At 44.9% G+C, this 22,665-nt stretch overlaps 1 protein-coding gene across 13 annotated transcripts in view; it reads right to left on the bottom strand.

Annotated features, from left to right (window-relative positions):
• The window catches only part of TMEM164 (transmembrane protein 164), a 216,939-nt gene that overhangs the window by 5,165 nt on the left and 189,109 nt on the right, over positions 1 to 22,665 (bottom strand). For 12 of the 13 annotated variants that reach the window (XM_074323806.1, XM_074323807.1, XM_074323800.1 and 9 more), the window contains 2 exons: positions 16,467 to 16,567; positions 393 to 14,776 (listed from right to left, as the gene is read on the bottom strand). In XM_074323806.1, the coding sequence (XP_074179907.1) occupies positions 14,570 to 14,776; positions 16,467 to 16,567 (308 nt within the window). In that variant the 3' untranslated portion in view covers positions 393 to 14,569. Of the gene's footprint in view, positions 1 to 392; positions 14,777 to 16,466; positions 16,568 to 22,665 lie in introns of those variants that run through there. The other variant, XM_074323799.1, reaches the window with a different exon arrangement.

Here is a 22,665-nt window from a genome sequence, read left to right as displayed (position 1 = left end):
ATTTCTCCGCATCCTCACCAATACTTGTTCTTAACTGTCTTTTTTATTATAGTCATCTTAGTGGGTATGAAATAGAATCTCATTGGGTCTTTGAATTGCATTTCCTTAATGACCAGTGATGTTGAATACCTTATGTGTTTATTGGTTATTCAGAGAAATGTCTATTCGAGTCCTTTGCCTGGTTTTTAAATGGGTTGTTTGTCTTTTTGCTGTTGAGTTGTAAGAGTTTTTATATATTCAGGATATTAAAACCTCATCAGGTAAATGACTTGAAAATATTTTCTCCCATTCTGTAGTTTGTCTTTTTCACATCCTGGATAATGTTCTCTGATGGACAAAAGTATTTAATTTATATGAAGTCCAATTTATCTATTTTTCTTTTGTTGCTCATGTTTTTGGTGTCAAATCTAAGAATCCATTGCCAAGTCCTAGATCATGAAGATTTACCCCTATGTTTTCTTCTAATAGTTTTAGACCTTATATTTAGGTTGTTGATCTATTTTAATTTTTATATGCGCTGTGAGGTTGGAATCCAACTTCACTTTTTTGAATGTGGTTATTCAGTTGTCCCAATATCATTTATTGAAAAAACTATCCTTTCCCCCACTGAATGATCTTGGTACCCTTGTTGACATTCAATTGACCATAGAGGTTTAGGTTTATTTCTGGACTCTGAATTCTATTTCATCGCTCCATATTTCTCTTCCTTTGCCAGTACCACACTGTTTTGATTACTCTAGCTTTGTAGTTAAGTTTTGAAATTGGGAAGTGCGAGTCCCCCTGCCTTGCTTTTCTTTTTCACTATTGTTTGGGCTATTCAAGGATACTTGAGATTCCTTACAAATTTGATGACTGACTTTCCCACTTCTGTGAAATAATACCATTGGAATTTTAATAGAGATTGCATTGAATCCATAGATCGCTTTAGGGAATACAGTCATGTGCCACTTAACAAGAGGGATACAGTCTGAGAAACACATCGTTAGACCATTTCATCATTATTTGAACATCACAGAGTACACTTACACAAATCTAGGTGCTATGACCTACTACACACCGAGGCTAAATGGTATACCACTATCATATATGCAGTCCGTCATTGACCAAAAAGGCGTTATGCAGCACATGACTGTATTGCCATCGTAACAATATTAAGTCTTCCTAACAATGAGCACGAAATGCCTTTACACTTATTTAAGATTTTAATTTCTTTCAGAAATATTTTTTAGTTTTCAGTGTATAAGCCTTTTTACCTCCCAGGCTAAATTTATTTCTAGGTATTTTATTCTTTTGGATGCTATTCTAAATGGAATTGTTTTCTTAACTTCCTTTTCAGAGTACTCATTACAGGTATGTAGAAACACAACTTATTTTTATGTGTTGATCTCATACCCTACAACTTTATTAGCTGTAGTAGTTTGTGTGTGTGTGTGTGTGTGTACACGACTTGTATTCATCTTTAGTTATCGGTATATATTATTACAATTTTAATTCAGTTTTTTCCTTTCTTAAAAAGTGCATACATTTTTTGGGCACCGTGTGTGTGTGTGTGTGTGTGTGTGTATGTGTGTGTGTGTGTGTGTGTGTGTGTGTGTGTGTGTGTGTGTGTGTAAATCATATCATCTGCAAATACAGTTTTACTTCTTCATTCCCAATTTGGATGCCTTTTATTTCTTTCTCTTGCCTAACTGCTCTGGCAAGGACTTCCAATGTTGAATAGCAGACGTGACAGCAGACATCCTTGTCTTGTTTCTGATCTCAGGGGGAAAACTTACAGTCTTTCACCATTGAGTATGATGTTAGCTGTGCATTTTATATATATATGTGGTCTTTACCATGTTAAGGAACTTGACTTCTATTACTGTTTTCCTCATGAAAAGGGTGTTGACTTTTGTCAAATGTTTTTTCGGTGTCTATTGAAAGGCTCATTTCCCCCTTTTTTCTATTAATGTGGTGTATATACTGCATTGGTGATTTTCTTATGTTGAATCACCCTAACATTTCTGAGATAAATCCCACTTGGTCATATAATCCTTTTAATGTACTGTTTGATTCAGCATCCTGGTATTTCACTGAGGATTTTTGTGTCTGTATTCATAAAGGATACTGGTCAGTGTTTTTACCTTGTGGCACCTTAGTCTGGCTTTGGTATCAGGGTACTGTCGGCTTTATAGAATGTGTTAGGAGGTGTTCCTGCCTCTTATAATTTTTAGAAGAGTTTGAATAGGACTAGTGTTAAATCTTTACATATTTAGTAGAATTCACCAATGAAGCCTGGTTTTTTCTTAGTTGGGAGGTTTTTGATTACTGATTCAATCTCTTTACTTGTTATAAGTCTGTTCAGATTTTCTATTATCTAGAGTCAGTTTTGGTAATTTGTGTGTTTCTAGGAACTTGTCCATTTAATTAAGACTATCTAATTTGTTGGCATACAACTGCTTATACTATTCTCTTGTAATCCTTTTAATTTTTAAGGTTGGTGGTAACATCCCTGCTTTCATTTCCAATTTTAGTTATTTGTGTCTTCTTTTTTCTTAAAGAGTCTAAGGATCTTTCAATTTTGTTGATCTTTTTAAAGAACCAACTTTTCATTTTTCTTTGCTCTAATCTTTATTGTTTCCTTCCTTCTATTGGCTTGAGGTTTAGTTTGCTCTTCTTTTTCTAGTTCCTCAAGGTGTAAAGTTATGATGTTGAATTCAGAGCTTCCTTTTTAATGTAGGTGTTTACAGCTATAAGTTTAACTTTGAACACTGTTTTCACGTATCTCAGACGTTTTGGTATATCACATTTTCATTTTAATTCATCTCAAAGCATTTTCTAATTTCCCTAGTGCTTTCTTCTTTAACCCATTTGTTGTTTAAGAACATGTTCTTTAATTTTCACATATTTAATTTTTTTCTTTTATTTTTTTTTTCAGTTTTCCTTCTGTTATTGAGTTCTACCTTCATTCCATTTGGTCAGAGAAGACTTTTATATGGTCTGAATCTTTTAAAACTTACTGAGAATTGTTTTATGGTCTAACATATGGTCTATGCTGGAGAATGTTCCATGCACACTTGAGAGGAATGTGTGCTCTGCTCTTGTTGGATATAGTATTCTGTCTATGTCTTTTAGGTCTAATTAGTTTATAGTGTTGTTCAAGTCTTCCATTCCTTGTTGATCTACTGTCTAAATGTTCTATCCATTATTTCAAGTGGGATATACAAGTCTCCACACCTATTATGGTAGAACTGTCTATATTTCCCTTCAATTTGTCTGTGTTTCCTTCTTATTTTTTTGAGCTGTGTATGTTTATATATGTATGTTTATAATTGTTATATCTTCTGGATAAATTGATCATTTTATCAATAAATATGCCCTTCTTTGTCTCCTATAATAATTTTTCCACTTAAAATCCATTTTGCCTGGTATTTTTTTTAGCCACCTCAGCTCTCTTTTGGTTACTATTTGCATTGACTATCTCCTCACATCCTTTCACTTTCAACCTGTTTGTTGTGTTGTGCCTAAATTGAGTCTCTTGTAAGCAGCATATAGTTAAATCATGCCTTTTTAAAACTCATTTTGTGAGTATCTGTCGTTTAATTCGTGAGTTTAACCCATTTGCATTTAAAGTGTTACTGATAAAGAAGGATGTTTTTCTGCCATTGTGATATTCGTTTCCTATGTCATCTGTTTTGTTCCTCAATTCCTCCAATACTGCCTTCTTTTGTGTTTGCTGGATTTTTTTTTTCTAATGCACCATTTTGAGTTCTTTTTATTTCCTTTCCTGTATCTTTTATTTATTTTCTTAGTGGTTACCATGGGGATTGTAATTAACTTCCTAAATTTATAACAGCCTAGTTTAATCACCTTTTGCTTTACTTCTTTCTGTTCCTTTTAAATTTAAAGACTGATTTTAGAGCAGTTTTAGATTCACAGCAAAGTTGAGCAGAACGTACAGTTTATGTATATTCCCTGTCTTCCCACCCTGTGTCTCCCAAACAGCCTCCACTACTATCAACATCCCACATCACAGGGGTACATTTGTTATAATTGATTGACCTACATTGATACATCATTGTCACCCAACATCCATGGCTTATATTAGAGCCCATTCTTGATATTGTACATTCTAAGGATTTTGACAAATGTATAATGAAATGTACTTATTGTTATAGTATCATACAGAGTAGTTTCACTGCCCTAAAAATGATCTGTGCTCTACCTATTCACCCCTCCCTACCCCCAGCCTTGGCAACCACTGATCTTGATCACACCTTTTTAATAATTATAATTGAAACATTTACTGAGTGCATATGTAAGTTAAGTACCATGTTATACACTTTTCAACAGCATTATGAATTTCCTATTTTATATAATAAGAATCAAGTTCAAAGAGGTTGTCAGTTATCAAAGGCCACCTAGCTACAAAGTGGTAGAGCCACGATTCAAACCAAGTTTGTCAGGCTCCAGAGACTGAGCTTTCTATCATTCACTCTACGGTCTTGATAGGATGAGGATGATGGTGGCAGTGGCAGTTGTAATGGCAGTAGTGGTGGCATCTAACATTTATGTCAACAGTGCTTACAATGTGCCAAGCACTATACCAAGTGCCTTATGTACTCAACCCTCACACTAGCTCTATGAAGTAGGTGCTATTATTATTGTCACTTTATAGATGAGCAAACTGAGGCTCAGGGAGGTTAATAAACAATCACCTTCAAATGCACAGAATCTACTCAGTGGAGGCTAGTGACTGTCACTGAAGACTTCATTTTGAGCATCCACCATCTCTGTAGGGTTGGAGATGGCAAAGACATAGGACAAGGTCTTTACCTGAAAACTGATTGGTTGGTTTGCTTTTTGAAGTTCAAAATTCAGAGACATAAACATGTCAGTATTTGACTCTTTCTTTCTTAAGGACACATTAGATCTGACAGCACCACTCCCAGGGCAACAGACTTTGCCCTTGGCTGTCCAGCCTGAGTTACTGTCTTTCTCGTCACAGGAGGACTGCCCCCAGGCTTCTGGGTACACAACTAGGGCTCAGAAATAACCCCCTAATCGGCCTCAACAGCTTTGAAGGAGGACACTGCAGGAGGGGCCTAAGTAGACCAACACTTTAATCCAGTTACATGAGGGCAGCTGTAATCCAGCCTGATCATGGCTTGCTAAAATCTGGGGTGGGGGGTTGGAGAATGTCCAAAAACTGCTTCCTGTGCCCAAGTATTCCTGGATCTCTCTGTAGATACTCTTTCCCCTTCTGGAAGAACTTGGCCTAAAGGCTACAAGGGCCAAGCTTAATCAGAGTGGCTGCCAGGACTGAGGGAAGGTCGGTAGTAATTTCCAGCTGCGGTGAATGTCCATGGCTTAGGCTACCATAGGCCAAGGTGCTGCTTTTCCTTAAAAGGCCCACTACCTAACCCCCTTTCACCTTGTTGGAAGAGGCGAGGAAATCATTGTCTTCCTGTGTGGGCCAGACAGCCACTCATGTCAACCCAAGGAGTTCAGGTCAGGCTGGGCTCCCTTCCCCTGCTCCCTTGCCAGCTCACCTCTGGCAATGACTAGCCCTGGGAGTTCTCTGGGGAAGCAGGCTGAAATGTCTGGCCAGGCTGTGGCTTGGAAATAAAGAAACCAGAGCTGTTGGAGATGGCTGGCCTGGCTTGTCTGGCTCCCTCCCCAACCCTCTTTCTGGTTTCCTCCTTCCTTGCCTCCCTCCATTGTAGATGGCATGGTGGGCTTCCATATGCAGGTGCACTCTGCCTCCTTCCTCCCATGTTCCACAAACTATCTGTCCCAAGACACAATTCAACAAAGTGGGCCCCCCTCTGATCAGGAAGCAGAAAGTCTGCCTGGCCCGGGTAGATGCTGGCAGGGAAGAAAGAGGATGGAGTATTAAAATGAAGCTATATACTAAAAGTTTGTTTATAAGTTTTTCCAAAGGGGTTTTCTGTACCAGGTGGGTGACTCTCATAGGGAAAAGGAGGAGGAAACAAAGTTAACAATTATAGCATTTCAGTGACTCTAAGATGCCTCAGACTGTACAATGTCCACTACTTTATGTACCTGGGAAAAAGAAAAATAAGTTGCTGATTAAACTATGTCATACCATTGCTTGTATGATGCATCCCAAATTTAGAGATGTTAAAAAAAAGTGTTAGAGTCAATGAAATACAGAAAAAAATCCTTAAAAGTGAGGTATGACCTATCCTCCACACCCCACAGATTCCAACCACACAGGGCACATTAAGGCACAGTGGGTAAGTGTAGTTTAAAACTCCAACTAACCTCTGGGCTCTCAGAACAAACACAGTAACCACACTGCCTAGAAATAGGATTCCCTTAGGACTCTATGGCTCACGAAGCCCTGTCATACCCATTTATCTGACCGGATGTCTCACGGCTGCCCTGGCGTTCAGAGGGCTATGACTTGGCCAAGGGCACCGAGGACTTCAGCAAGGAACAGAGAACTGGGACTGCAGGCCTCATCTGCAGTCCTACTGCCATGCTTTTCCAATTACTACACCACAACTACTAGCTAGGAGAAGGTGGAGACAGAACTGGTAAGGTTGTATAAAAGTGGCTTTTAAACCCTTTTCCCAAGGAAATTATTTAACACACCTTCAATGTACAAAACAGAATAAAATTGGTTTTGTTTTGGGTGAAGCAAGGGTAAAGGCCAGAACCCCAGCCACACCGCCTCCACCCACCCCTCATCCCAAGTGGTGCCTAAGGCACTTCCCCAGGCTCCCTGAAGCTCCCGGGAACAATTTCCAAACCTGTGAAATAAGGGGGCTTCAACTGTATTGGTAATATTCTTTTTCTTAAGCTGGATTTAGATATTACTCTTTGTACCTTTTGTTATGTCTTAAAATGTTCATTGAAAAAAGGCACTGGTGTAGATGGTCAGGTCAAAGAGATGATTCACAACCTGGAAACTTAAAGTAAAAACAAAAAACAAGGTTTTCTTTGCATTATGAGCTTGGGTGAGGCCTAGACACTGAAACTGTTTTTAAAGCTCCCCAGGTGATTCTAATATGCAGGTAAATTTATGAGCCCCTGTATTAGCAGTATCTTGTCAGCTCCAACATTCCAGAAAACCCAGGGTCTTTCTCAAAAGGTAATAGCAAAGAGATTGGTGCCCCTGGCAACTAGGGAAGGGGAAGGGGCAGCTGAAGGGACAGAAAAAGCAGGCAGCACCTCTGCAGGCCCCTTTGATGGGGAGGAGAGAGGCAGAAGAGACCAGGATGAACTGGTGGTTGGAACAGAGGTGCAGCTGGGCCGGGGTTTGTTGGAAAGGAGAATACCGTATGCGGCTATGCTATGGGCCCTGTCACCTATCAGAGACATGTCAAGGAAGGATCCACCCTCCTTGCTAAGACCTGCCTCGTTAGGAGACACTGAGGCTACTGGCTGGCTGAGATACAGGAGGAGCTGCACAGAAGTTAGGAAGTCAGCTGTGGAGGATGAAGCCCTTTGGGCTATCCATGAACAACAGGAGCAGCCGTCCCTACTGCTTCCCTGGGAGATACTTAAGACCTTTTGCCAAGCAGCTCAGACATTTCAGATGTACATTCTAGATGCTGGGCAAATGCTGACTGGGAGAAGGGCAAGTACAGGCAGTAACAAAGTCCTTGACTTTGGACTAGGACAGCCTTACCTGTTGCCAAGGTTAGCAAACCACATATCCTTTGAAAAAGCCATTGCATTTGTCAGACTGACACCTGTGTATCTCTGTTCCTCCACTGGACTTGGCAAACCAGGACAAGGGAAAGACTCACTGGGGGATCAGGTCATACCATCCCAAACTGCTTCCTATCGCTTCAAGGGGTATGCGATTCATTCATGGGCTAGTGGGGCTTTTACCATGCCAACACTAAATCTGTGTGCCCTGAGGAATGGAGGGGTGACCCTGGTGGGGATGAACCTGGTTGGGATGAGGCAAGGATTTCGAAAAGCAGATGGATGCCTTGCTCACCCCCTGCCCAGAGGTCTGGGGAAGAGTCAGGGGAAACACATTGTCTCACTTCTCTTCCCTCCCATCACCGCCTCCTCATCCAGGATCCCAACTATAGAGAGTCCTGCAAAGAAGTAGGATGGGCCCCTCAGCAGAGAGACCCAGAGGCTGGAGCTGGAGGTACCTACACAAACAAAGGCACACTGCCCACTCAGAACTCACGGCATGGATGATAGCTACCTATGTGGCCAAGGATTCTCCCTCAGGCAACAGTGGTGCCTCCCGCCATTTCTCAGCACTCCAAGATCAGATCATTGTTCACTGAGCACCTTCTATGAAGCAGGTTCTGTGCCAGGGGCTGGAGGATGGACCAGACCCCACCTTGCCCTCAAGGATCTCAGTGTCTACAGAGGGAACACCTTAAGGGATTACACAATAGGGGGCAAATGGTGGCCCAGGAATGAGCACCGGGTGCTCTGGGAGCCAAGTGAAGAGGAACCTAAGGCAACTGGGGCTCAGGGAAGACTGCGCACAGGAGCTGATACTTGAGCTGAGGCCTTTGGACAGGAAGGGAGAGTGGGGAGCTGAGAAAACAGCACAAAGAGAAAGGCAAAGTAGCAGGAAATGGAGAGAAAGTTTATGGCATGATAAAATGGAGTCCGATACACCTGGAGCAAAGGGTCTCTCCCCGTGTATGGTTCTTGGGGGTTTGGGGGTGAGGAGATGAAGCCTAGATGTTCATAGAGCCCAGGGAAATGATGCAGTCAGATTTGCATTTGACAACCACTAAACTATTGTCTGTGTCTATGAGTTTCTGTTCACACAATGGGATTTATAGATGATGTAATACAGAATTGTACACCTGAAATCTATGTAATTTTACTAACAATTGTCACCCCAATAAATTTAATAAAATAAAATTAAAAAAAAAAAAAGATTTGCATTTGAAAGATCGTTGCCTGCAGTAGGGAGACCCGACTGTAGCAGAGGCAAAGGCAGAAGCCATAGCCTGTCATTGGTATTTAGCTCTTCTTGAAAAAGGAGACGGGCCCAACTTTCCTTGCCTTCCTCCAGCATCCGCTTGCCATCCTTCCCCCTGGACCAGATCTAGCCTGGCCCCTTGCATCCCCACCCCCTGACTCCTACACCTTTCAGCTCTGCTCTGAAGCTTGCCAGTGTCGGGCGTGCTGGCAGCAGAAAATAACATGCACTTGACTCCTCTGTGTCATCAGCCATAGATCTCACCTTCCTCTCTTGCCTTCCACCTCACTGCCCAGCTCTCCTCCCATTTCTCTCAGGGCTGGGGGCCCTGGGCAAGGTCTGCCCAGTAACCTCAGCAGCCCAGATAGGCCATGGAGTCTGGGGGTGAGTGTAAAGCACATAGGCTTTGGAGTTTAACAACTGGCTTCACATTCCAGCTCCTCCACTTATTAGCTCTGAGCATCAATGTTCTCAGTTTCTGCCTGTCAGGTGGAGACAGCATTACCAGTCAGCTCACTGTGCTTTTGTGGGGATCGCAGGAGGTACTGTGTGTGGAAAGATTTAGCATTGTACCTGGCACACGGCTGTAGCTATCGCTTTGCAGATGGAAAACCTGTGGCGGCAGGAGAACAAATGACTTGCTCTAGCTGGTGGATTTGTGGCCCAGGATCTCAGCGCCCTGCCTCATTGATTGCCTGGGTGCCCAACTACTGGCCAATGAGGAGATCTACCAGCACTGGGGCCACTCTGGCTAGCTGTAGCCCTTCTAGAAGCCGCAGCATCAACAAAACACCAAGTAGCGCCTCTGTCTGGTATAAAGGCAGGCCAGGCTAATTACGGTCACGGTGGCCTGCTCAGTGGGTAGCCTTGGAAAGGCAGGTCTGACTGTCCCCAAAGTGCAGGGTTATCTTGTTCATTCCTCCCCATAGCATGGTCTGATCTGTCCTGGGCATAGGCCTGAGTCAACAGTGCTGGCACACAGCTGGTCCTCCGGGAACTTGAGACAAGTGGGCCTGAATACGTTTGGTTTCAAAATTGCCTTCCCTAGCTCAGGCAATCCAGCCTAGCCCCACGCACTGTGGGCCCAGCGAGCTCAGCAGATATCCCCAGCAGACAATCCGTGCCAAGAGAAAAAGGCCCACTGGGTCCCTGGCAGCCCTGGCAGAAGCAGGCAGCACATGAGAATTCAAGGCCACACGTCCAGCCACACAGCTCTCAGGGCAGAGCTGTGCTGAGAGCACCAGCCAACTGTTGGTGGTCCTCTCCACGGCGTGGGGGAGCCAACGGCCCCTTTGTCTACTCTTTAAAGCAGAGGGCCTTCTGAGAGGGTTCTGGGAAGCAAGGCCAAGACTCCTGGGTTCTCATAACTTTTTTTTTTAATAACAGTAAATGAAGAAAACATTGTAACAGGTAAGTCCCATGGTGAAGGTTCCTATTCATTCAGGAATCTTCAACAACAGAAACATCTGAGACTAAAATTCAGAATGCTAAGTTCACAAATTAATGACCACTTATTTCCAAAGGTGACTGCAGAAACCATTTTGGTACAATCAAAAAGTTTTAGAAAACAGGGAAAACACATTACAAAATGCCCCAAGTGTGAGCAAACTGGTGGAGGCACAGAGCACTCAAGATCCAGCTTGGAAAAAATACTCACCCTGCTGCTGTTTAGGGGGATTACAAAGACTGGTCTTAAAGGGAGCCACTAATGGGGAGGGGTTCTGCCCCGTGTATAGCCATCCTGCCTTGGGAATGGGAGTAGGGGTAAGAGGGACAGAGGCATTTGCCAATTTCCTGGCAGAACTAATTACAGATCAGACTACATTATCCTCTCCACCACAATAACACCAATATAAATGAAGAATTCTTTAAAATATAATACAAAACTGACACTGAAAGAAAGCAAGTTTCCAAAACAGCTTTGCTTGAAATGACTTTTGTTTTATGCCACCGAGTAGCAAACCACTGTACAAAATTGTCACAGACAAGAGCAACAAGCGACTACCTTTTCCTGAGCACAGATTGGCTCCGTCTATATACAAAAGAGGAAGACTCACTGCTCACTCTTTGTCAGGGACTCTACCACCTCCCAGAGGGCAGGGCAGGGCTGGGTATGCAGCAGGGAGGCCCCTTCCCAATCTGGAGCCTTGCCAAAGAGTACTTGAGGGCCTGCAGGAACTCCTCCCTTATGCCTGCTCCGGGCTGACCAAAAGCAACACCACCCCTGTGTCTTATCCTGCGGGGTCACCCCTTCTTGTCTCCTCGCACACCTCCCCTTCATTCTTCCAAAGAGGACAGATGATTCTGTACCAACATCTACAGGTCTAGGGCAGTCATTTTGGCCGAGGGAACAGGAGGAAGGGCCTTCTACCACCCCTAGCCACCTGGCTCACTCCTGGGGCGCTGCCCAGCCCCAACACCAGTGCATGGAGACCTGCTGACAACTTGTTTTCTGTGGGGAGTTGTGGGCATTCCCCCAAAACACTGGATTATCAATGAACACAAATAGCAAAGCCCTGGCCGAGGCTGCAGCAAAAGGGATGATCTGATGGCTAGACTTGAGGTACTAGACAGTAAAGTGCATCGACAGCCCCACTTATCCCAACCACCATGCAAGCAGCTTCTGCAAATGCTGAAAAGTCCAAGGAGAGAAAATAGTGCCTTGGGGAGACAGCGTCCATGCCTTCCTCAGAGGTGTATGTCACTGGGCCTCCAGGAAGAAGATGAGCCAGATCATCTTTGGCGTACAAAATCAAATACTGAGACTGCAAGCAGGCATGACCATCTTTCTGCTACTCTGAGCTGCTGGCATAAGTTGGGCAGCTGAATAGACCATTCTCACTGGCCCACATCCTTGGCCAAGACTATGTGGGGGCTTGAGGGAGCATTCCTTTCCCTTCCCGGGGCTGTTTTCAAGGAAACTGTCCACTTCTACAAACATTCTCTGGGACACACACTAAACACCCACACACGCTGGCAAATGGCACGTGGAAACTTGGCCAGGGCGGTTGGGGAACCTCCTTGGCACTGACAGGAAAGCCCTGGGGAGGACTTGGAAAGCCCAGGCCTGCTGGTACAGGCACAGCCCTCCAAGGCAAGCTACCACAGTTCTGGCCCAAGGCTTGGCCCAAGGTAACAGAGAGGTACAGACCAATTCAGATGCACGCTGCTCCCTAAAACCTCAAATACAGGCCATGACCCCTGTGGAGCCTCTGGAATAGGCTCACTCTCTGTCTCTTCCATGTACATGGTTCTGAGCCAACCTAGACCCCAGAAGCTCTGCATCTCCCCTTCCTTTCATTTCCCCCTTCCCCTGACAGGTGTATCTGTCTCTGGCCTGGCTAGGCAAGGCGCATGGCTTTCACTTTCTTTTTTCCTTCCAAGCAGCAGAAAATGCCAGCTTGAATGGGACACTGAGCTGTAGCCAGGGCAAAGTCAAGCTTTTAGAGGCATGCCAATGCAGGGAAAGCTCCGGCTGACCGGCAACTTGTGCCATGCCACACAGACAGGGAGAAAGAGAGCGCCTGCAGAGTCACTATGCCACTGTGGCATTCCGAAGCTGAGCGTCTGCCCCACCCAGGCTGCTGGCCCCCAGCTGAGGCACAGAGCATCTGCCTACAGAGACTCCATGTTGTGGTAGGGACAGGACAGGCCCCCAGGGGCTCCACCCATGACCTCCTTCCAACCTTTCCTTTTGTGAAGAGGAGGCAGGGCACTGAGGCCTTACAAATTTTCTTGTCAATCTGTCCTACATGCAGCAATTTGACGGTGGGCAGAGCAAATACAGCCACTCAGAGGGTGCCCCTTCTGGGGGACAACCCTAGGGCAAGAGGCATTAAGAAAAACTTGGCCAATTACTCAAAAATAGCAGAAAATGAAGGTGAAGCATCACGAGAAGCTCATGGGGAATAAGAGCAGTCGGTGTTCTCCCTCCTGTTCCCCCATATCCCGGAGATTGACAGTCTCAATGGCAGCAGGCCTCTGCAAAAGGGCGGTTCCATGGTCGGTTCCCTGGGCATCACCTTGCTCAGAGACTCCTACATTGTGCTGCTTCTTACAGGTCCGTTTGCTAAAAGCATGATCACAAAGTCACTAAAGCTCAATCTACGTCTCACACAGTACCACCTGAAATACTGGAACTGGCCCAGGGCAACTGGATTGCCTCGAGTGGGAGAGGGGAGGGGAGGCCCACCAGAGGAAGTCATTGAACCAACCATCTTTTCTGTTCTTAAGCAACTCTGTTCTTAGTACCAGCTAACAAGAAGTCAGAAAAAGCCCATCCACTGCCTCCCTTCTTGAGATCCATGCATGACTGAGCTCAAGTCTTTCAACAAAAGGTTTTCCTTTGGGAACACTTGCATCTCCACCCATGGGGACCTGATTCCTCCCAGGACATGGGCTTTGGGAGTGGATGGGGTAAGGAGCATGTGGTGCCCCCCACACTAAATTCAGCACTGAGTCTGGCAGCAGTGACATCTGGCCGTAGGGAAACAATGCCAGCAGGACCTGTATCTTCCCAAACCCAAGATGTTGACATATCCTGTAAAACCATGAAATCAACAAGAGCCCCTCCCGAGACAGGCCCTGATGTAAGGATTCTCCAAACTCAAACATCCAAAAATCAATGAGCAAACAAATGAAGAAAAACTCAAAAGAAATTAAAAAAAAAAACCCTCTAGCTCATCCTTCTCTGAAGCTGCCTTTAAAAAAGAGAGAACATTTAAGGAGTACTCAAGATTAAAATGGCATCTAGTAGCAACATTAACCTAAAATGGAGCATATGATTCAAATCACTGTTTTCTCAAGTTACCACTTCTGTTCATTCATTTCTGTGCTTACTTCTGATTGGGATATGAGTCCGTTCTTAGCTCTCACAGGCAGAATGTAGCCTAGTATTAGTTGTGGACATTTTAACCTTGTTCACTTTCAATTTGCCATTGCAGCAGCTCTCTGTGCCCCTCAATGGAATCTTGGGCCGAGTAGTGCCCTACCTCCCATCGCAGGCAGCCTCTGGGAAGGAGTGGCTGGTTGGCTGCTTGCTTTGAGTCATGAGACACCAGTGGGAAGAATCTAACCAGTTCTATTTTGGCTATGAACTGGGAAATCCCTTGGCTCTTCACTTGCCGCTGGTATAGAAACAAGGCCTCAGCCCCTTAAAGTGGGGCTATGCTGGAGACAAAAGGGGGACCCCAGCATAAGTCTGGAGGTCCCTGGCAGTGGAGGAATGAAATACAACCAGTCTCATCACTTTGATGCCAAAAGAACTACTGCTTGTTGTTCCCTTTCTCCTCAATTAGCTGTTTGTTAAAGCCCCAACAAGCAGAGTGAAACCTACCGACTACTGTCTCCCCATGTAAGGCCACTGGGAGCAGGGAGAAAGAGCAAAGTGGAAGAGGAAAAATTCAGCCCTCAGCACTACACCCCAGGCTCCAGGAAATGTCCTGGGAGGAAGAGCTGGGGAAGGAAGAGTTGTGGAAAGGGACAGAGAAAAGGAAATAAAGAAATACCCTCTACTGCCCTCTCCCATGATTTCATTAAGAACTGGGAATTCTCCAAGTCACGTCAGGACTTACTTCCTCAGGGAGACAAAAAAACAAAAAAACAAAACAAAAAACAAACAAAACAAAAAACACCAAAAAAACCCAAGCACCTTCAGTCTATTTTCTTGGCTGGAAGCCGGAGCAAATCCAGCAGATATTTACACAAGGGCCCAACCATGTATGAGAACAGGATGACCAGCTTCCCGTGGGTCATGGTCATGAGAGTCTGGTGTCCCGAGGCCCAGATGCGATACCAGGGGCCGTAGAATGGGTCTGAGATGGCCGGACACAGCATGTTGTTCAAATTCACTTCGGTGACCTGCAGGGACAAGGGAGGTAGAGTGAGCGTTCACCATCCTTAGGCTTTCTCTGGCTCTGCCAGTTCAGCCATCTCTACCTAATGGGGGACTAGACAAGTAGGGATTGACAAATCCCTACCTGTTCATAACAGGATTTCTCTCCCCTAGGTTTTATGAGTCAAGGCTAGAGCCTGCTACAGGTAATCGGGGAGGCTGTCTAGTAGAAAAGCTGGTTTTGTGGGTTGGGCCCAGAGCCCGTTGCTATTTCTAAGCATCTACTATGTGCCTAGTCACCGTAGAGGTGTTATGGGAGAAAAGAGCTGTCAACAGCATGGTCCCTGCCTCCACATAACTGGCAACCAATCAAGTTGGGGTGATCAATCTACCACATCTGACCTCAGACCAGATGGTGCTCACTGGGTTTTCCCCACCAGGAGACATAAAGAGTGTGCAGAATGGGGGCTGAGTCCTTAGGAAAGATTTCATGAGGGAAGTAGCACCTGAAACGACTCATGAAGGATGGACGGGGAGACACAGTGAGGAATGGAACAAGCAGAGCCTTCCTTGTAGGTGGGACCTGAGCCAGGCCCAGAGGTAGGACTGAGCATAGTATGCATGGTGACATGAGGACACTGACTCCTCTGGAATCAAGGAGACCCAGTAGAGCGCAATAAGAATAAAGGTGTGAAAGTCATACTGCTTCATCCCTATTGTGTAGAAAGCAGGCATGCCTTTGGCAAAGACCTCAAACCACCCCTCAAGGTAAACCAGAGCAGAACAATATGCCAGGGTGGGGAAGAGAAGGTGACTGCTTCTGCAAAGGCACTGGTGACATCACTTACATGCCCTAGGCCTGCAAGGTCCCGCAAGGCTCCACATGGCTAACTGATGCTACATCAATGCCGCTCGCACACAAAACCAGACATGCCACTCCTGCCCTGAGGATGGCCATGCCACTTGCCTTCCAAAGCCTTTCAAGCCCATTCACATTAAAGACAAGTCGTCACCACCTATCGGGGAGGTTGGCAGTTTTGTACCATGTCGCAGATGGGTGGAGTGCTCTCTGCCCTCGAGGATAAGGTGACTCACCCAGAACAGTGAAAGAGCCAGGACTTGAACTTGGGTCTCCTGACTTCCAGTCCCAGCCCTGAGCTCTTCCTATTCACTTTGCCACCATTAGACACCCATGCACTCAGCAATCTTGGGCTCTGGATAACTCAACTACTAAGGCCAGCCATCATCCTCACTCCAGCCAGGTCTGAACACCCCAGAATGCCACGGGGGTCCCCCAACACTGCATTTCCACTGGCCACACAGCTCAGGGCCTGGGAGTAGGCCCAGAATGGACCTAAGGTCAGAAGCCTACCCAGGCCCAGAGCGAGGGTTAGGGTCCTGCCTCCCCGTGGGGTCCATAGCAAACCACATTCCAACTGCAGCTCACTATTTCGGACCCAAGTGGCCATAAGTGAAAGGCATCCTTGCCTCCTCATTGATGAAAGAAACAGTTATTACTGGAGGATTCAGAAAACTCTTTCAAGAGGCCAAGGCTGTAGATCATAAATCAGCGACCCAGACACAACAATCTGACGTCCTAGCTCTTGGCATCTTGTATTTTCAAAACAAAAGGATACACCAGCGCCAACCAGGATTACCAAGATTTATGGAGAACTCCAAACAGAGGGGAAGAGAAGGGGATAGAACCAAACTTACCAGGCCCAGGATCTGCAAGATGCTGAAGTGATAAAAGAACATGAGGCCAGTTGAGAGAAGGGCCCACCGGAAACTGCTGAGGGGCTCTGGAGTGTAAGCACCTGGAGGAAAAGGGGAGATAGTGAGACAGCAGAGTTATTGACCCACTTCTGCTCCTTTGCCCCATGAGGGTACAGGTGCTGGGGCCACAGCTGCCGCCTGCTGATTACCCCCTTTGACTGCTCAGCAATAGCTACCTAAGAGGCAGTGCTACTGATTAGTTGGGTACTCCAATAAGCCTCTGTTCTGCCATGTAATGCTGGGACCATTACAAAGAATGGGGTCTTCTGTATTATAAAAGAAATAAAATAAAGTGTGACTAGAATTGAAATATGTTGTAAGTACAAAATATACACTGATTTTACATATGAAAAGAATGTAAAATATCTTAAATTTGTGTATGATTACGTTGAAATGATATTTTGAACATATTGAGTTAAATATGATATATCATTAAAATTTAATTTAAAAAGTAATACATGCTCATTAAAGGAAGTTTATAAAATGTTAAAAAGTAGGAAAAAAATGGAGGAAAAGAAAAAAATCATCCCCAGCACTCTCTTACTCAAATGCAACCACTGCTAACCCATGGGTGTGTCTCCTTGGTTCTTTTCTCTATGCTTTAGGAGTTCCTTTTCTTTCTTTTTAAATTACTAATTGGAATTTTATTGTATATATAACTGTATATCCTTCATTTCCACATTTATTTTAATCACTCCCTCATATTTCAGAAGAGAAATGTCATAGAGGAAGTATTGCATGGTGGTTGAGAATGTTAACTTTTATGTCAGACAGATTTGGTTTCAAATCTGAATTCTACCACTTATTGGCTGTGTGACCCTGGAAATGCTGTTTAAAGTCCCCGAGTCTCAGTTGACTTGTCTATATAATTGGAATAGTAGTCCTATCTATTTCTTAAAGTTGTTGTGAGAAGTAAAGGACATAATATACTGAGAGCTCTTAGAACGGGATCTGGTATAACATAAGTGCGTAACGTGTGTTAGATGCTATCATTACCACACCATTATCATTCAAATAACTAAAGAACCATCCAATGGCTGTGCCATGTCCCAACTGTTAGATAACTCCTTCCCCTTGAGACAGCAAGAATGATATATTTCCCCTCTATAGTCAATAAGAACCACCATCCCAGTAGGCTTGGATGTATTCCAGAGCTTGCAGAACAGGGATGTGGCTTATAGGATGTTATGGGTGTCACTCTGAATGGAGACTTGAAGGGGGGTGTGCCCGCATGAAAGGAACCTGGATCCCTCCACCCCAAGCAAATACGTGGCAACATTACATCCTGGAGTAGTATTTTCCCAAGTCAGTCTTTCACTGATTCATCCATTCATTCACCATCTATAAGGTACCTGTTATATTCCAAGCCCCATGCCAAGCTTTGAGGATAGGAAGAAAAAGGAGACAGGCTCCCTGCAGTCTCAGACTCACAGTCAGGCAGGTGAGGAAGACAAGCCAGTCAATAATTAGAAACCAGTATGATGAACACGATGATCAAGGTCTGTGCCACATATTATGGGAGGACAGAACTCAGCTTGAGGGTGAGGGGGTGGGTAGAAGGTGTGGGAATGAGGGCTGCTTCTTGGTGGAGGGGGAACAGACAAATGGGACTTCAGGAAGGGCCTAGGCATGCCAGAGCAGGAACCTGCACTAAGGCAGACATGAGCAGGAATGAGGCAATTCAGAGAACGATGGGTAAGATTTGGGGCCACAGAGGAGAGTGTGATGGAATAGTAAGCAGAAGTAAGACTCAAGAAGTTGGCAGAGCTAGTCCTCTCATAACTGGGCCACATAGGACCTTATGAGCCAGGCTGAGTGAGGGCTTTGGCCTTCGTCCCGTGCTGCTGGGTCATGAGCCCAAATATTTCAAGGCTCAGGCAGGTCATTGGGAGCAGGGGAGTGACCAGGGACAAAGAAAGAGCCATTAGGGATGCTGGAGACTGGCCAACTGGGAAGCCCATGCCCTTTCTAAAGAGGGGAGCCACCACTCAACTCCATCCAATCACGGTCCTGCAAGGACATGGGCCCAGAGTGGCCATTTTTTTCACTTTTGCAAGAGAAGCCAGAAATATGAACTTTCAAATGGAATTTCCTGAGTTTTAAATGTTGGCAAGTAATTCGAAATGTTTTAAGAATGCTCAACAGACCAAACAAAACATGTCTTCTTGGATGGTTCTGCCCATGGATGGCCAGCTTTGAGCTCTGCTGCAGAGCCACAGAAAGCAGTGGAAGATTTGAAGAAGAAAAGTGATGTGATCATACCTGTGCTTGAGAAAGATCACATTGGCCTACTAGTGTATGGGGGTGGATTCGAGCAGAGGGAGTCAAGGTAGGGAGACTGATAAGGAGACTTCTGCAGGAACCTGAAGAGGGAAGATGGATAGCCTTTGAAGAAAACAGCAGTGGGGCTGGAAAAAAGTGGAGGAAAAATCACCAGGATGTGGTAGAAGACTGGATGTTGGGAGGAAGGATAGGAAGACTCCCAGGGTTCTAGCTTGGACATCATTGGGTTGATGGTACCAATTATTACAATAGAGGAGAGGAAAAGGCAGATTGGGGAGAAGGTAGGGAAATGATAAGGCCAATTTTAGACATGTTGACACTGAAGTATCAGTGGAATATCCAAGTGGAAATATCTCTTATGTAGCTGGATGCACTCTGGGAAATATGGTGTGATGGGTAAGAGTATAGACACTGGAGTCCAGCAGACGAAGATTTTCAAATCCTGGCTCTTGTCATTTATTAATATGAGAAAGCCTCAGTAGCTCTTGAACTCAGTTTCACTCATCTATAAAATGGGGTGCCACGGCCTACTTTACAAGGATGTTGGATAGATGAGATAATTTAAGTAATGATTGTAGTGCTCTATCTGGGATTTCACAAATGCTGATTTTTTTTATTATTACATGCATACCTCAGAGATATTACAGGTTTGGTTCCAGACTGCCACAATAAAATGAGTCACACACATATTTGGTTTCCCAGTACATATAAGTTATGTTTACACTATACTCTAGTCTATTAAGTGTGTATTATACCTAAAAGTGTACATACCTTAATTTAAAAACATTTTATTGCTAAAAAAAATGCTAACCATCATCTGAGCCTTTAGTGAGTCATAATCTTTTTGCTGGTGGAAGGTCTTGCCTCGATGTTGATGAAAACACAGTATCTGTAAAGCTCCGTAAAGCTCAGTATGCCTGTATATGAGTCACAAACCCAGTGAAGAGGACGGAGCTGAACATCAGATATAAGTGTCATCAGCACATGATGGTAACCAAAGTCAGGGGAGCATATGTAGACCAAAAGAGGAAGAAGGCTGGAGGCAGAACACCATGGGGTTGGGTGGGGGATGGAGTGTGAAGGGGAGTAGAGGAGTGAGATGGGGTGACTGAAGCCAAGTGGGTCTTCTGGGGAAGCAGCTCAGCCTTGTTCTCTGAACAAGAGGCTGGCTCACAGCATAAGGCCCTCTGAGGTTATCAAACTCATCCCTCCATTTTATAGATGAAGAAACTGAGGCTGTGCCACAGCCAAAGTCACAACAGCAGAGCACTGGGCTCTCAGACATTGCCAGGGGACTCACTGCTCAATGCCCTTGTTGCCACTTATCCAGATCTCCATCATGCCAAGTTGTACAGTCTCTTTCCTTGTCTGTCTACCCAGAACGCCTTGGGGTCGATGACCATGTGGGACTCATTTCTGTGTTCCTAGCATCTAGCACAGCACTTGAGTTGTAAAAAGGCATTGAACTACGCACTTACACATTGTGCACTTTCTTGTCTGCTGAGTGAGTGAGAATTGAGCACAGTGTTGTCACCCTGGCTGCTGGGGACGTTAAGGGGAAGAAGAGCGGACCTGGAGGACCTACAGGTGCTGAGGCTGCCGCTCACACCACTCCTCAAGCCCCAAGCCATTTTCCCCAGATAGCCCTTCCCTTTAGTCTCTGCTTGGCTCCCCCTAGTGGCAGATGGGCAGTAGTGACAGGTTCCGTGGGTGCAGGAAAAGGACAGAAGGAGAAGGGTCTTCAGCCAGGGTGCAGCTCGCCACAGACCTGGGGAAAGCTGGGGCAAGGCCTCAACTGCTTGGCAGCCCTGCTCTCATCGTGCTTCTCTCTGCTCTGTGCTGTGATATGGGGGAAAAGGAACACTCAGATATTGCGTGGGGTCACGTTTCTCAGAGCTCTCACTGCCTCTTGCCCAAACCCACACATTTCATCTGTGTTGCATCATAACATCCCACACCAGACTGTTAGTTCCCTGAGGGAAGGGCCCTTTCTGAATTACCTCATCACCTCCAGCACCCGTTACACAGTAGGCACTCAAAAAATTGTCACTGCATGGGCGAATGAAGGGCACAGCGTTTTTGGAGAATCATAAAACTATAACCCTTTGGCTCAACAATCCTACTTTGAGGGCTACCATTGAATACCTAAAAAACCAAGAATCCGCCCTTAATTGCAAAAAGATATATACACCTGCACTGCCTATAATACTGAGAAACGAAACAAACCAAAAGGGGAGATAAGTTAAATAAACTCTGGTACTTCAATGTTGTGCAACAGTCCACTGCCATTCGAATAACAACCACATAACTTTAGTCACTGGCTAGTAATGGCAACAGTAAAAGAACACCAAACAGTATGTTGATGATGGAAAATACAGCTTAGTGTTTAAAACAAAGGCTTTGAGTCAGACAGCCTTGGGTTTGAATCCTGCTTCTCCCACTGTCTAAGGGGTGACCTTGGGCAAATTGTGCTGCCCATCTAAGCCAGTTTTCCCATATGTAGACGGAAGGTAACACCTATCTCTTGGGGCTGCTAAGTGAATAAGATATGGAAAAGTAAACAAAGCAGCTGGCCTGGCACAGAGGTGGCAGCTGCTGTTTTTACCACGCCAACCACAGGCATCCAAAATCTCATAAAAGATTAGAAGACAGGGAATCTTGTAAGAGGTGATCTCTAGGAAGGGGGACTTTATGGTTTCCACTGCCTTTTTACTGTTGTTGGTTCTTTTCATTGCAAAGATGATCAAATATTCAATTTCCTTGAAAAAAAAAGAAAAAAAGAAAAGGCACCCTGGGAATAGATGACCCAGTCTACATAGATATATACAAATTGTATACAAACACACATCATTCTTTTTTCTATATACCTGGATGTGGCCCTTGGGATAATCCCAGTGAAAAACCAGTTTGCTTCTAAAGGAAAATGGAAATTTAAGTACTTCCAGAAAAATTAAACACATAAAACATTTTTTTTCTACTTTAGGACAAAATTTGACATTTTCTGCTAGCATCTTCTATCCCAGGAGGATAGAAGTATTTCAGCTCTAAAGGTAGGGTAAAACCTGGATAACAGCTTTCTTCTGAAATCAATTTCTGCCAGAAAAAAGCTTTATGAGTGTTGGGAAAGAAGTCAATTGCGCCACCAGCAGCAAAGACCTATCCCCAGAGAGGTCTCCCAAGGGCCCTTTCTCTCATAATCCCATCCAGGAAGGATTTACACCAAGGAAATGAGATGGGACACATTGGCATCCCCTTTTCTAATCGCCTTCCTACTACCTTCAACTCATTCACTTCTACACGTTACCCATTCATTCAGCATTGATGAGTGCATACTGGGCACCATATTCCATGCTAGGCAGTGGGGATAAGGAAGCAAACATAGTCCCTTCCCTCGAGAGTGACCCTACAGCTTACAAGTGAACAATGAGGTGCAATAAGGTAAGCACAGTAAGTAATGGGGACATCAAGGAAGGGGAGCTGGAAAAGATAACACTTGTGGTGAGTTTTGAAGAACAAGAAGGACTTGGGGTAGAGGCTTGGAGGAAGGAAAGGACACTCTGAGTAGCGGGTAGAAAAGGTGTGGAGGCATGAAACAGCATTCTGTTTGCATGTAATCACAAGCAGGTCTGTGTTGCTGGAGCATAAAGTGGGAGGGGACATGTGTCAGGAGATGAAGCTAGAGAGACAGACGAGTGGATTCAGGTCATAAAGAGCCTTGTTCACCACGCCGGGAAAATTGGCCTTTATCCTATACACAATGAGAAGCCATTGAGAGGTTTTAAGTGGGAGTACAAGGTCAATTTATGTTTCAGTCAGCTAGACTGCTGTGACAACGGTGTGGATGATGGACTGGAGG

This window comes from Rhinolophus sinicus, chromosome X (genome assembly GCF_036562045.2).
Source record: "Rhinolophus sinicus isolate RSC01 chromosome X, ASM3656204v1, whole genome shotgun sequence".
NCBI classification, from domain to species: domain Eukaryota; kingdom Metazoa; phylum Chordata; class Mammalia; order Chiroptera; family Rhinolophidae; genus Rhinolophus; species Rhinolophus sinicus.
The sequence above is the reverse complement of the archived record's forward strand: the minus strand, read 5'-3'. Positions and strand labels throughout refer to the sequence as shown.